This window comes from Acyrthosiphon pisum, chromosome X, assembly GCF_005508785.2.
Source record: "Acyrthosiphon pisum isolate AL4f chromosome X, pea_aphid_22Mar2018_4r6ur, whole genome shotgun sequence".
NCBI lineage: Eukaryota > Metazoa > Arthropoda > Insecta > Hemiptera > Aphididae > Acyrthosiphon > Acyrthosiphon pisum.
Window position 1 is genome coordinate 10,609,143 of NC_042493.1, and position 14,739 is coordinate 10,623,881.

General features: G+C 30.7%; 2 protein-coding genes across 2 annotated transcripts in view; one reads left to right on the forward strand and one right to left on the reverse strand.

Annotated features, from left to right (window-relative positions):
- Positions 1–7,269, forward strand: part of LOC100169221 (ALK tyrosine kinase receptor) — a 446,893-nt gene extending 439,624 nt beyond the window's left edge. The window contains exons 18-26 of the mRNA XM_029485932.1: positions 456–548; positions 610–802; positions 1,273–1,360; positions 1,475–1,759; positions 2,006–2,205; positions 2,287–2,388; positions 3,732–3,957; positions 4,383–4,972; positions 6,596–7,269. Coding sequence (XP_029341792.1) covers positions 456–548; positions 610–802; positions 1,273–1,360; positions 1,475–1,759; positions 2,006–2,205; positions 2,287–2,388; positions 3,732–3,957; positions 4,383–4,972; positions 6,596–6,785 — 1,967 coding nt within the window. The 3' untranslated portion in view covers positions 6,786–7,269. The remainder of the gene's footprint in view (positions 1–455; positions 549–609; positions 803–1,272; positions 1,361–1,474; positions 1,760–2,005; positions 2,206–2,286; positions 2,389–3,731; positions 3,958–4,382; positions 4,973–6,595) is intronic.
- A 4,350-nt stretch (positions 7,270–11,619) lies between these two features.
- On the reverse strand, positions 11,620–12,904 carry LOC100575882. The gene has a single exon (XM_008186009.3). It carries the CDS (start codon positions 12,785–12,787, stop codon positions 12,173–12,175), a length of 615 nt encoding a protein of 204 aa, XP_008184231.1. The 5' UTR covers positions 12,788–12,904; the 3' UTR covers positions 11,620–12,172.
- Positions 12,905–14,739: the final 1,835 nt, after the last annotated feature.

Sequence of the window (14,739 nt, forward strand, 5' to 3'; positions counted from 1 at the left end):
AATAATTGCGTAAACATAACGATGGCAGTAAGAATGGTCGAGGTAGAAATTCGATGGTATAGAAACTTTTTCCGTGCCTATGAAAGTTTAATTTTTGTTAGTTAAACTAATTTACCCTAAATCAAAAGCGTATACTATTAACCGTACCTATAAACTGTTTACACTCGGTAAATATATTCAACATTAATTTATACCAACCTAAAATTTAGCACTTGGAAACAAAATCGTGGTATTGAGGTGGAATTAATAGTGTAAATAAAAACATCGTAAATTATCCTCAAAGATAATTTACAGCATTTACCTTTCGACACCCACAAAATATACTATATATTTTTCTAATATATTAACTATTACTAAACATAATAATATTATACACAACTAACAATTATCATTATGCATTTTCCCGGCTTGATGACAATAATTGTATAATAATTCAATAATAATATTTTTAACAGATCAATCAACGGAGACGACAAAGATTATATTTCTGATCACTGGAAGTGTATTTACAGTTGTAATTATTTGCTTGATCTTAGGAATTTGGATGTGTAAGTTCAATGTGAATGGGATTAATTACATTTCACTAATATTTTGCATATATGGTTTTAGATAGAAGTTATCGAAGACGAAAAGAACGCAAAGAAAATGTAAATTTACTTCACAACGGCATTTTAAATTACGATTTGACATCGAGAAACAGAAATGGGAATGTAGACATCAATCCTACTTATGATTTCAACGGAAGGACATTGACAACGAACGATCTTCCAAGGATATTAAGGGACGAATTAAGAATACAAAAGTAAATACAATTTATGTTACTGAAATAATAGTGAAATAAATAATAGTTTAAATTAATAAAGTACAATTATTATTTTTATTTGAGTCGGGCAGATATATATTTTATGTAATTGTGTGTAATTTGCAATTCAACTATATATATATATATATATTGTGTTTGTCGTTTAAGATTGTAATTTGTGTGCGTTCGTATTTATTTCAACAGTTAAGTTATTTAATGAGGGGTCGATCTAATATTTTGTTTTTAGTTTTGGGTCACCATAATACAATGGTGTATTCGATTAATTATGGTAGTTGTCGCAGTACCATAATATATTATAAGGGACGCATAACTTTTGCTCGGCGTAAAATAATTTAACCGGTGTCGTAAATGTGATTTCGAGACAGCGAGCAGTGCTATAGTGGAAAGGAACTTCTAACTTTGATTGCTAAACGGCAAAGTTTATAATGTACGTTACGTGTGATTTCCAGATCTATTGGCGAAGGAGCTTTTGGAGTAGTGTACCGTGGGTATTATAAAAAAACGGGTGAAACGAACGAAATGCGTGTCGCGATAAAGGTTAGTACCAAACTACCAAAAGGCATTTCCAATACGTGTGTCTGATCGGAATACATAATACTTGCGTTGGGCTAATACACCACTGTATACAATATTCGATTGGCGTTGTTTCAGACTCTCGAACCAAAAAAAGACATGACCAATGTGGAGGTGAAATTCGACGACGACAACACACCTAATCCAGAAGTCGAAATAGAAAAAATACAGAGGATCAAAAAGGCTGAACTATCTTGTATACGTGACTTCCTGACCGAAGCCATCATAATGAGTCAGTTTAATCATCCAAACATTGTGAAATTCATCGGAATCACTTTCGAAAAGAACTATAGGTTCATCGTAACAGAACTTTTGAGTGGCGGTGACTTGAAAGAATTTTTACGCAAGAATCGTCCTTCAGTCGTACGTACAGTATAAGCGACATACTAATATTATGCCTATCTATCAAAAGTAAAATTGTGTGAAAACATGTTATTTTGTAAATTATGCAATTTTATTATGCTGATATTTTGTATGTTTATTGTGAAATACAAAACCGTACAGTATTAAATTAGTATACTATAACGAAACGAAATTTTGTCCTATTAATTATATTTTTACAATTATTTAGTTATACATTTTTTCTAACATGTTCAATACAATTTTCAGCAACAAAATCACAAAATCATTCCCATAAAGTTAAAAGATTTATTAAAAATGGCATTGGACATTGCCAAAGGGTGCGTATACTTGGAAAACCTTCATTTTATCCACAGAGATATTGCTGCCAGAAATTGTTTATTATCTACGACAGGGCGTGGCAGAGTAACGAAAATTGCTGATTTCGGAATGTCTAGGGATGTATATAGGTATGCTTTATCCGTATTAATATTTATAAAAATAATAATAATTGACTAAATATTTTTTGATTTTTTTTTTTTTTTTTCTAGAAACGAGTATTACAGAAAAGACGGTCAAGCTATGTTGCCCATTAAATGGATGCCGACAGAGTCGTTGATAGATGGCGTTTTTAATTCAAAAACCGATGTTTGGTAAAAAACAGTACCGATTTTTTTACTAGCAAAACAAAACAATTCGATAATATTAAAAAAAAAAACCAATAATCAGTTTAATAATTTTAAATAGATAACTAAAAAGGGGGAAATTAGGTAACCGCAACTATGCTGTATGGTAGGTGTCGAGTGTACCTATATTGAGTAAGTCACTGTAATGAACGTGTTAAATTTTAACTCAATGATAAATCATTTCATACTAAAAACGATTCAGAGTGGACATTGTCTGCAGCCCAAGTATATATTTTATAATATTTTATCATACTACAGTCGGTACTATCTATAACGTAGCCGGTCGTAACGAAATAGTTGGTATAACGTCGTTAATTTAGAGGTCCCATCAAAATTCCGTTTATTCATACATATGTAAAAAATCAAATTTGGTTATAACGATGTATTTACGGTATGTACGGTCGGTCCTCTAACCATTGTTATAGATATACTGACTGTATTAATGTAATTTCTTTTACAATTTATTAATGATATGGTAGGTTCAATTGATTTTTTCTGATCAAATTTAAAATTTAAAATGTCCTTTGTGTAAAATATAAGAATAATACTTTGAAATTTAATGTTTAAAGTGTACACGAACAATATTTTTAAATTACAACAAACTAACTAATACAGTAATAATTATTCTTCGTCAATTGTATCAAATGTCATCCGAATTTTAAACTAAAACCTCTATAAAAAAAAACTATTTGCATATATTTCATTAGATTTTTTAGTTCCTTTAAAAAATGTTTATGAGGAATCTTGTACTACATTTTCAACCATAAAGCTATAATATGTGGACATTTTTAACTACAAAATAATTTGCAAATGTTTCCAATTTTGAGTCAAATTTTAAACTTCGAATGCTAATAAAAAAAAATGTTGTGATTATGTATATTTAATATTTTTAAATAAATCTAATAATAACTTAACCTTGCATTATAATTTCAAGCGTTTTGACTCAGTGAAAAATATTTTACTATGAATGTGGTATTTATTAATTATTATGTATGTACCCGACATAATGAACCGAGTAAATGTTATATTACTAAAGCCTTTTATTGGATTGTGATTTTTTTGAATGGATATAGACAATATATTTTATTATGGGTAGGTATAGGTTATTTCAAAGTTACATTAGTAAAAAATAAAGAAGAATAATACTGTATTAAAAATATTAAAACTTTAAGTGGTGACATGCGAGTTATCAAAAACATGCCTCCAAGACTTATATTTAAATTTTTTTATTTCAATCAATTTAAGTTATTGGCTTTGGGTATCCTGCAAGTAGTTACTTTCTCATGTGTAATGAAAACGTTTATTTTTAGGTCTTACGGAATCACATTTTGGGAAATCATGACATTTGGATCCATGCCATACACGGGCATGACGAACAAAGAGACAATGAATTATGTCATGAGAGGTGGTCGTTTATCTAGACCAGGCATTTGCCCAGAACCTGTGTATAAGCTAATGGGCAGCTGCTGGAAAACAAACCCTCAAACCAGGCCTACGTTTGAGTACATCCGCAATAAACTTCGTCTCTTTATACAAGTAAGTAGTTTTCACACAATTGCGCCCTGTATAAATTATAGACATACTATCTATCATGAAATATTATGAACGCAAGGAAAATTTACGTGTACTGTCAATTTACTGTTTCGGTTCAAAATAGTACCGAATACGTTTGACATCAGAATGTAAAACAATATTCGCAACTTCGATTCGCGGAGGTGGTATCGACCCTTGACTATAGCACGCAATACCAAATGTAAATAATTGTACATTCATTTTCTTCCGAAACCTGGGGAGTTTTAAATTCTTCGGAACTACTACTGACGGGGCATACTGAGGTGGAGGCCACCTCCCTCCCGCCCTACATACTTCTGACAGGATGTCTCCTGTCTCCATTAAACAAATGACTCATCGCTGTAACGTGTAATAATAAGCGTGTGTGTTTTTGTGACCCGTTTGCGCAGGATCCAGCCATCATCGATTTCAAACCTCCGGCGATCGGCAGGCCCGCGGCTCAACTTCCGTACCGAGCGACTCATCCGCTGGAAGACAATGCCCCGCCGGATGGTGTTCTTCGAGCGCACGATTGCGTCGTCGGCAGTGGCGGAATGCATCAGCTGCCCCAAAGCGAACACCAGGAAGAACCACAGTACGTGACGCCACTTCCGGCCGACGACATGTTCGAAGGAGTGGACGCGGAAATGATGAGAGACCGTGAGCGGTTCGGCAGGTTCCGGGGCAGCAACGAGATGGCGCCACGTGACGAAGACGACGACGACGACGACGACAATGAGAGCGGCGGTGACGAAGAGGACGATGACGAGGACGATGACGCGGCGAACAATGCCGAAGTGGACGACGAGGTTGACGACGATGATGACGACGACGACGACGACGACGACGACGAACAGAATGTAGAAGAGGAGGAAGACGACGACCCGAACGGTGCGGAGATTGTCCTGGACGCCGACAACAATCGGTTCGACGAGGACGAAGACGACGCGTACGGAGACAACGCCAGGAGTAACGGTCCTGTGACGTCGTATCACTGGAAGTAAGTGTTTCAGGCAAACTACACCTGATAATGGACTGCGAAAAGCTAAAAAAAGGTTCTCGTGAGCTTCTTACTGCCTAGTTGATGCGATGGTTGCTGTAAGTTGTGGACGAAATGGGTGGAAAGTGCAGTAGATATTTCATAAGAAAGTGAATATTTCCAGAAGGGGTCAGTTACCGTATCGGTAGCCGTGTAGCGTACGTCTACACGATTTGAACGTACCTAACCGGAAGTCAGGCATAACAGACGATTTGGAAAATAAAACTATACTTGGTAACGGGAAATTGGAGAGGGGTTGAATGGTTAAACTTATTGTTCAATAATAAAAAAATTATCTAATTAAAAAAATGACAAACAGAAATTTAGACCTGAGAGTATAGTATTTAAATCTTATACAAAAATATCTGTTGAAATAATTATATTGGTAGCAATATATTTCTGTTCAACAATTTTATTGCAAGCATACTGATGCAAAATAATGAAAATATTATTTAAATAAATGTTATACGTTATAGGTAATTCCTGTAAAATATTGTCTATATTGTATTAATTGATCCGTCACAAACTTTGATAAAGACGGGAACAATAAATTATAGTAGGCACGGATGTTCTCGTCATTAATTTTTTATACCTAGTAAATACATTTCCTAATGTGTTTTTAAAAGCAACACGTTTTATATTTAAAATTAGGACGTAAATTGAGTAGGTTTCTATAATATTATATTTTTTTCTGATACACAGACAACTAGATAACATGCGGGCGTTCCTCATACATTCATAACAAAAAACGAATATAATTTTATTTTTAATTAATACATATTTTACAATAATATTTCTATTTACTCTGTGTTAAATTTTCCTATAATCTTTAGTTAAACATATTTATGATTTATTTATTGAAACGCATTCAATGTTTATAATACTGTGTGCTAATATATAGTTTTAGTTGTTACAATGATTGTGTATTTTTGGACTTTTTTTTTATAAATAAACTTAAACACTATAGTTAAAGGATTCGTTCAGTAGCACGTGTAACATTTTAAAATTAAATTATATTTAGCCTTGGCCTGTAGGTAGATTAGTAAAAAAAACATGAATTTCTATGTACCAAGCAACCAAAACAACTTTTTTTGGCCTCCGGAAAATATTGGGGGAAACGGTTGTTGATCATAATATTGTTACAAACAATATAAACACGTTTTCGTTATAAATGTACAAAGTATAGAACATACGGGATTAGTACTTTTATTGGTCATTATTTTGGTAATTTGTATTTACATACTGTACTTAAACATGTGGGTCTGTGAAAAAAATAAATTTTCATTTGAAGGCTAGCAAAACACTTGTTATTTCAAAGAGCATTATTTTTTTTTCAAATTTTGTTTTCACCAAAATTAAAATAGGTTTACGTTGAAATGTTTACGTTTTATCTTTGACCCACATTTTTTTCGGCCACAACCTAAAGTAAAATATTATTACTATAATTTTCTTTTATAGATTCGTTATAATAATGATCATCGTGTATAATATACACGTCGTCTTAACGGTATAAGCAGCGTCCTATTCACACAACATCTAAATTGACAAACACGCATTATTAATTTAATATTCGTGTTATTGCAGTAGGTTCAAAGAGACGAGTTTCATCAGCATGAAGGAACCGAACACCAAACAAACGGGCACAGAAGGTCAGACAAATACGTCTAAGAGAAGAAAGTCATTCTCCGAACTCGAAGACAACAGGCCCAACCCTTATTCGTTGACGGGCCGCGTCCGTTACAACGTAGCCAGCGACGGGAAAATAAGATGCTGACATCCGGACTCAAGGACTTCGGTTATCGAGTCCTTGGAAATGTTATAAAATGTCCTTGCACGCTGCGTGCACCATGTTTATACTCTGTTTTGATGTACGACTGTTGTAAATATTTTTTTTCATTTTTAACTCACGTCGTCTGGCTATAATATAAATGTTTTGTTTTAACAATATATCATACACAGACGTCTAACCCTGAGTATAATACAAACAATTGTGACCTAAATTGACTGTATAATAACTGTGTAATAAGCCAAAATTATTTTAAATATCTAATCGTATAGGTAAGTAAAACCTACAGTTAAAAAAAAACATACGTTTGTAATAATATTGGCAATATTTGGTGCGTATAATTAAATAGGGGTACCGTTATACACCGTGATTAAGCATTGTTCCACAAAATATATAAAGATGACGTATGGAGTACATATTTTTAAATCTCTTTAATATCATAATATTTTCATTTTAAGTATAATATTAATAATTTGTTATATTTTAAACCAAAAAGTACATTTAAATACCATAAATATATTATTACGTATTACAATTGAAAATAGTGTTTACAAAAAAATATAATAGTCAAATATGAAGTCATTAACAACTAGAAATTGTTATTTTATAATAATCTATAATATCTGTAAGATGATTTCAAAAAAACGATAAAAAAAATATTTGTTGAAAATCATAATTTTAAATGTTCAAAAAATAAGAAGATAATAATATTTACTAATAAAAAATACGATACATATAATATTATGCACTTAGCTACCCTAAAATATTACATTCAATGATCAAGTTTAGGTATATATAAAAAAAAAATACGTGCACGTAATATGTGTAATATAATGAAATTGTATAATAAAAATGAATATAATATCATTAGATTATTTAAAATATTTTATATTATTGTTTCCACGTTAAGTAATATTACGTTAAAGATCTCTACCGTGTTCAAATGACAACACATCCACAGCTATTAATTGAATAAAGTTATAAATACCTTAGGGAAAAAAGAAAATATTTTATATACAATTTGAGTAAACTATATTTTTACATAATCAGTAAAGACATAATAAAGTTTCGGTTTGTAATAAGGGATAACGTATGTCAATCAGCTTATATTTAAGTTTTTCACGTATTTGATCACAGTATAAACACATTCGTATCAAATTAGAATGGTTTATTCTCATTAATAAAAAGCAAACATCGTTTCAAAATAATTAAATGATTTTGTACGACCACAATCAAAACTCTGATATTTTGCTCGTATAAAGATGTAATACAATTTTCGAATGTGGTATGCATATTGTAGCCAATGTGGAACTAAACAAGCTGAAATTACATAATATCTTGTAGTTGTACTCTGATATCGAAATAATAATCTATAAAACAGATAGTTTAATTCAACAAAATATGTTGATTGTGCATCGACGAGCTAATAGATTTTAAGCGTTTAACTCAACGAGTAAATGCCTAAATAAGTTGGCCATTATTTACTTGTATTAAATTTTAAGCCAATTAAATTAATATAATATTACGAGTTAAACTTGGATTGTATATCAACGATATTCGAATAGGTGACTTACTCAAATTAATGTGATTTCCCCCTGACAAATGTATTACTCGAAGGCCAGAAGTCCCACTATATTATGCTATAGGAAAAAGTGTTGTGTTCATAAAAAACTGATGTTTTTTTGTTTAATTTAGCTAAGTTAAACTGATTTATTAACTTGTCAAGCTGTACTGTATAGTGAACAATTATTAATGAGTTACAAATAATAATAATAATGTTAATATTATTTTGGTTCTAAGAATTTGTAAAACCAATATAATATACCTATTATTCACGATAAATTATTAAGTCTTATTATACTTTTTTATACTAAAATGTACCATTTTTTTAGTAATAATTGTAAATTAACATTAAGTGATATATTATTAAGTATCCCAAAAATGTATGTTATCAATTGTGTTGGGTTTTTTTAAAATTATTAGTTAATAGATTTCCCACCATTATTATAATATAGGCATAATTAATTTAGGCAAATTACTCAAAATGTATCTGAGTTGAGCATCCATCATTTGGACGGGAAAATAGTCGATCGCGTTCAGGTGAATTTATATTGAAGACGATACAAGCACACATTGTATTATCCCTCAGACCTATTTACAACATACACAATTTGGGATCCACAGAACTAATACTTTGTTAATATCTTTAACATTAAAGTGGATTGACCTATTATCAATTTTACAACATTTATATGAATTTGTTCAAGAAATATGTTTGACCATAGGTGGGTTAAAACAAGTTAAAACTAACTGAAACTCCAAATCCTCAAAAAATTGGAAATGTATTAGATACGTTATGTACTATTTACTATTTTAGCCAAACGACATAGGTATATTCTAATATAATCTCACCCAAATAAGTTAAAATATAAGTTCACCCAAACGAATGCAGCCCTATATTATATCAATGATTGTTTTTGAGAAGTTTTATAGGAAGACATGGCATGTTCCATAAAAATATATCGTCGGGAGGTTTTCCATCCGAGAAATAAACTAAAATAAGCTTGGTGCATAACATTTCTATCAGGAATGGAGTTTGTGTACTCTGTCAAGCTATGCCCCACGAATGTATTATCATAGATAACATTATGCAAAACCAATACAGTTTATCATAATATAATATTAGAGCTGTAATAAAGCAGTTTTGTAATAGGCTTTTGTTAATATTTTATTTATTGACACCGCTCAAATTTGGCAACGATTTATAAATCTGTAAAATAATATTTCAGACTATGATAATATATAATAATAATTTCATACAATTTGCAGAGGATAAAATAATGAACATTGTTTGTGTATTGAATAGGTAGTTGGAAATAGGTATTTATTACAATCGATTTTTAAACCATTAAATATTTTATTTTTTAATTAAAATAGTTATTATCACAAATAATTTGAATGACTTCTTACAATGAACAAAAAATAATAATTTTAATTTAAAACTGACACTGTATTTAAAACGGTATACTTTCTTAATCATTGGTTCTAGGTTTACGTTGTCTATAAAATAACTATTTCTATAACATCAATTTTACGTTGAAATATTGTTAGGTATATACTATTCAATGAACTCGTTCAAGCAATGACGTTTTTTTAGCAATTAATTAAAGTTACGTTCTATTTTAAAACAAACAGTATTTTATTATTATATATCATCGACGCATTTTAATATTAATTGTATTTATAAATGATACATAGTTGTTTCAAATTTTTCAATGCCTACAAATTTAATTAATTTTTACAGTATCATAAATTAATATACCACTTACTCTTAAGTTGAATATCACTTGATGTAATTTACATCAGAGCAAAATATATACAAAAATAAAATAATAATAATAACTACTTATTACCTAAATATATAAATATTATTAATGGTCAGTTAAATATTATTACGTTGAGTAACAGGTGTGTAACGATATTTAGTAATTGTACCAAAATTAATTAAATTTGAATGAGTTTTCTTCGTAATCATCGATTAAAGCAGTTTCCAATGGTTTTTTGAACCCGACAATAATGCATATTGGCACTTATAAAATACCAAAAAATGTGTATGTTATAATTTTAGATAAGTATTACATTAGCAGTCTGCGGTTTAAAGTAATGTAGAATTAATTTGCTATAAAAAATGTCTAGCTTTTAATTACTGAATTATAAACACATTCCCAACTATTTCGAAATGTGTTCGAAGATTAATAAATATTATTGTATTTCACATTAATGAATATAGAATTATTCGTGTTTTTCTTTGTTTTGTGTTGGATGTATTTAGATAAATAATAAAATGATCATATCGTTCTACAGTTGAAATAAACATATTTAGACATAAATCAAATGTAAAATTATTATTATTATATTGTATTGTTATGTTTTAATTCATATGGAATGAAACTTTATATTATGTTACCTTACCATGTTTTATAGGTAACGGTTTAGACCCATAATATATATTTTATTTTAACTTAATTGATTACATTTCATAATATTATGAAGTCAAGATGTAAAATGTATTATTATTATTCTGATTTGTGTATTCTCTTACTGGTTGTTACCCATCAAAATTTAGTGTATTTAGTCATTTTTAACAATATGTGTATAAAACAACTGTTTGTAAAAAAAATATATATATATATAATATATTCAGGAACGTGTAACTATTTTCATTATTATTTTTTCAGTCATTCGATCAATTCGATTTTACTGTGAATTCGATGCCTCAACATAAACCTCAAATGTATAAATAACATACTAAAATTTGATGTTAAGTCAGTGTTCGATTCAAGTGAACAACAGCATTATAGCATTATAGGCCAAAAAAAAAAATACGAATTCGTTCACGTCATCATCCTCCCTGATTTACCTTCGTCTGAACTCTGTCAATGCATATCATCATTTATCATCAGCTGCGATTGTATTTTATTCTGTCAAACCATCAATTTGTTGTTGCACGAAATCACATTATATTGTTTTAAACAACAAGTTAGCTTAAGACAGGATTACAGGAGTTCTACATCGTTGCTCCCGATCGAATTTTAACCACACAATTATTTTGGGTAATGTGAAAATGGTTAATGACTACAAAATGTCCTAAATTCGCCAGAAAAGTTATGATTAGAATTCTGTAAGAAATTGTAAATGTTTCAGTTTCAATTGTGAGGCTACTCATCGTCTAGTAAAAAAAGTATCAGAAAATGTTGAAAAACAATGACTGTGAATTGTGATAATTATAGTGATTGATATAAAAACAAATAAAAACTACAAATATCTCATCAAATAACTATATAATATTCTCATATTTTTTTAAAATATTTAGTTATTAAGCAGATATGTGTGTGATGGGTGTGACCATCGGTGTAGAATTTTAATATTTAAAAGTAAATGCTCGTTAATTCAGTCCTATTTTCTATCACTACCATGGTAAAAACCACTCGTCGATACCGCCCGACCAACAACACCTGAACGCCATCCAACCTGAGTGGTTCAGACAGACTTATCACACATGCAACATACACACGGGAAATAAATAAAAAATCGTCGTTTGAAAAACGATTTCCATTCGAAGACATTTTTCTGACAGTTATCTTTGTCTGAATGAAGTTTTGAATCATACGTCATATTGGAGATCTTCATGTCCCTGCCACAATACTTACAGTTGATCACGCGTTTCTCAAGGTTTATGAATTTTTCACCTGCCTGAAATCTCTCGTGGTTTTCCGATTTTTCGTTATTTTCACAGTTATCCCGTTTCTCGAGTTTTTCAGGGGCTTTACAGCTATCCATTTTTTCCTGCAAATTTTCAAGTTTCATAAATTTTTCTAGTTTCTCGTTTTCACAATTTTGCAGTTTCTCAAGCTTATCGTGGTTTTTACAGTTATTCTGTTTTTTTGGTAGTCGAGTTTCTTACAGTTTTCGGTCACATTGCATTTTTTGATTTTATCGCAGTTTTTACGGTTATTCAACATGCCCTGACCAATCAGCAGCCTTTTTGTTCCTTTGATCCCGTCGGCTATACTATAGTAAGTCATGCGGAGGCTGTCGTACTTGTTCAGCAATACAGTCGAAGATTCACATGGACCACCTACCTGATCTATGTCCTTGAGCAACTGCTGTATCCTTCTGCGCAACCGCACAACCGCGTCCGCATGATTGCTGTTAGCTGGCACTTTCACGGCGATCTTTTCCAGCTTGCCCATCAACCGATTGGCATACTTCGCGACCAGCGTCTTCATTAAAATGTCATCGGCACACGATGACCGGGCTATTTCCAGGCCGGTGCCCTTATTATTGTAATTTTTGAGATCTTGATCTTCTTCATCTTCATCGTCATCTTCCAAACACGACTGGTTTTCTGCCAACGGTATCCGTGCACTCTTCTTAATATCGTTTTCGATCTTGAGCAGCTTCTGTATGTTTTTACCATCCGTGGACATAATGTGTCGGTGTGTTATCGCTAATTATGTTTTCCTAATTGGCGCACGTATGGGGAAAATTTTTAAAATTTGAATTTTGAATTATTTGTTTATGTTTTGTTATTTTTAGGGCAAGTTTTTTGGCATGGACACATTTAGTATAATTTGGCCAGCATGCCTAAAAAAATCTGTATGATTAAATTTATGTGAAAAATAATTAATTTTATTTTGACTTAGGACAGTAAATTTTGATCCACAAATACACAAATACACCGAATTTATACCGAGACATTGCTACCAAAAAATGTTCAATATACATTGGGTACCACATCACTCACTCGTATTATGATTTAAATTTACCCGTTGACGGCTAAAGATCTTTTTTTGTCGATGAATCCATTATATAAGAAAGCCACAAGGCTTACGCTGTACTGTTGCAAGTATACGTGCTGATTTCTTAATTCATGATCGTACCTTTTGTTCGGTGACAATGGTTTTATTGGGGAGTCCAATTTTCACGTGTGACGTAAATTTGTTATAATTAGGTGTAAAATGTACATAGATTTACTTTCATTTACATAATATATTTAATTTAGCTGTCCCCCCGACGTTGTCCAGGCCAAAGATTTGTATTTTTAATAAATATATTTGTACAAAATATATATACCTGCATATTTCTTCTAACTATAATAATTATATAATATGTATCGAATTACAATTTCTTTTTTTGTTTGCTAAAAAAAATCATGTGTGAGCTACCCTTTACCTATCTACAGCCTATATTAGTTGATAAATCAAGCTGTACACACCCTTCAATTTTATCTATAGAAATTACTTTTATTGAAAAGAGTCCAGTCATTTTTTGATGCTATTAACTTCGGAAAAACCAACATTCAATTTTAGTTGTACCTATAACCCTATTCCGCCCGCCAAAAAATTAAAAAGGTGGGTAAGTGGATGTCGCTCTGCTGTACAGTAGGTTACAAGTGGGTCACTGTATAATGGATAGTATTAAATTTGAATTCAATGATATAATATCACTGTATAAGAAAAACGATTCTGAGTGGAGTTTGTCAGTCTAGATATTAGACATACCTATAACCTATTATATGTATACTTATCTATAGTATTAAAAAAAAATTGATCTATAATAGGTATCAATAATAAATTTCAAATTAATCATATCATAATATCCATTAGGGAACGCGTTATACATCAACAACAAACCGTGGTACTATCATAGATATATAATAGTATACTTAAGAAGTTTCAAGTACCCACAAAAAATATTATACAATCACAACAAAATATCTAAAATAGTTATTCCAGGTTTTTTAATATGTAATTTCGTCTAAATTTGAACTTAAAATTACTATAAAAATAAACTGTGTATATTTACTCAACAAATAATGTTTTATTGACATTCATAGAAATAAAAACTAATTAAATTGAAAACTGGAATTGTCCGTAAACAGCTCAAAACAAATCAAAATATGTTTAAAATTTTATCATGTATAGAAAATGGAAATATAAGCAACTAGTGAAAATTTCATGTATCTACAGTCATTCGTTTTAATGTTACACCAAAAACCAAAATAAATTTTCTCGAAAACAGATTTTGCGTAAAAATTCCCGTTTTTCCTTAATTTTTCTTTTGTTTTTCACGGCGCTTTTGAAATTAGTGGAAAAATTTTACTTTTGACCCCCCAAAGTACCAACTAGATTCACTTTCCTATCAGAAAAAGTACTGTTGAAGAAAATCCAAGCACTTTTACTGTCCTAAAAGGTGATGACAGACACAAAAATAAAAAAAAAAAATAAAAAAAAAAACACACATCATTGTAAAATCAATACATTCATCGTTCCGCTCAGAATCTAAAATGTGGATTTCGAGTTCGAGTTCGAGTTCGAGTTCAACTTAAAATGATTCTAGGTTCGGTTCGGTTCGGTTCGGTAGAAAAATATGAAGGTTC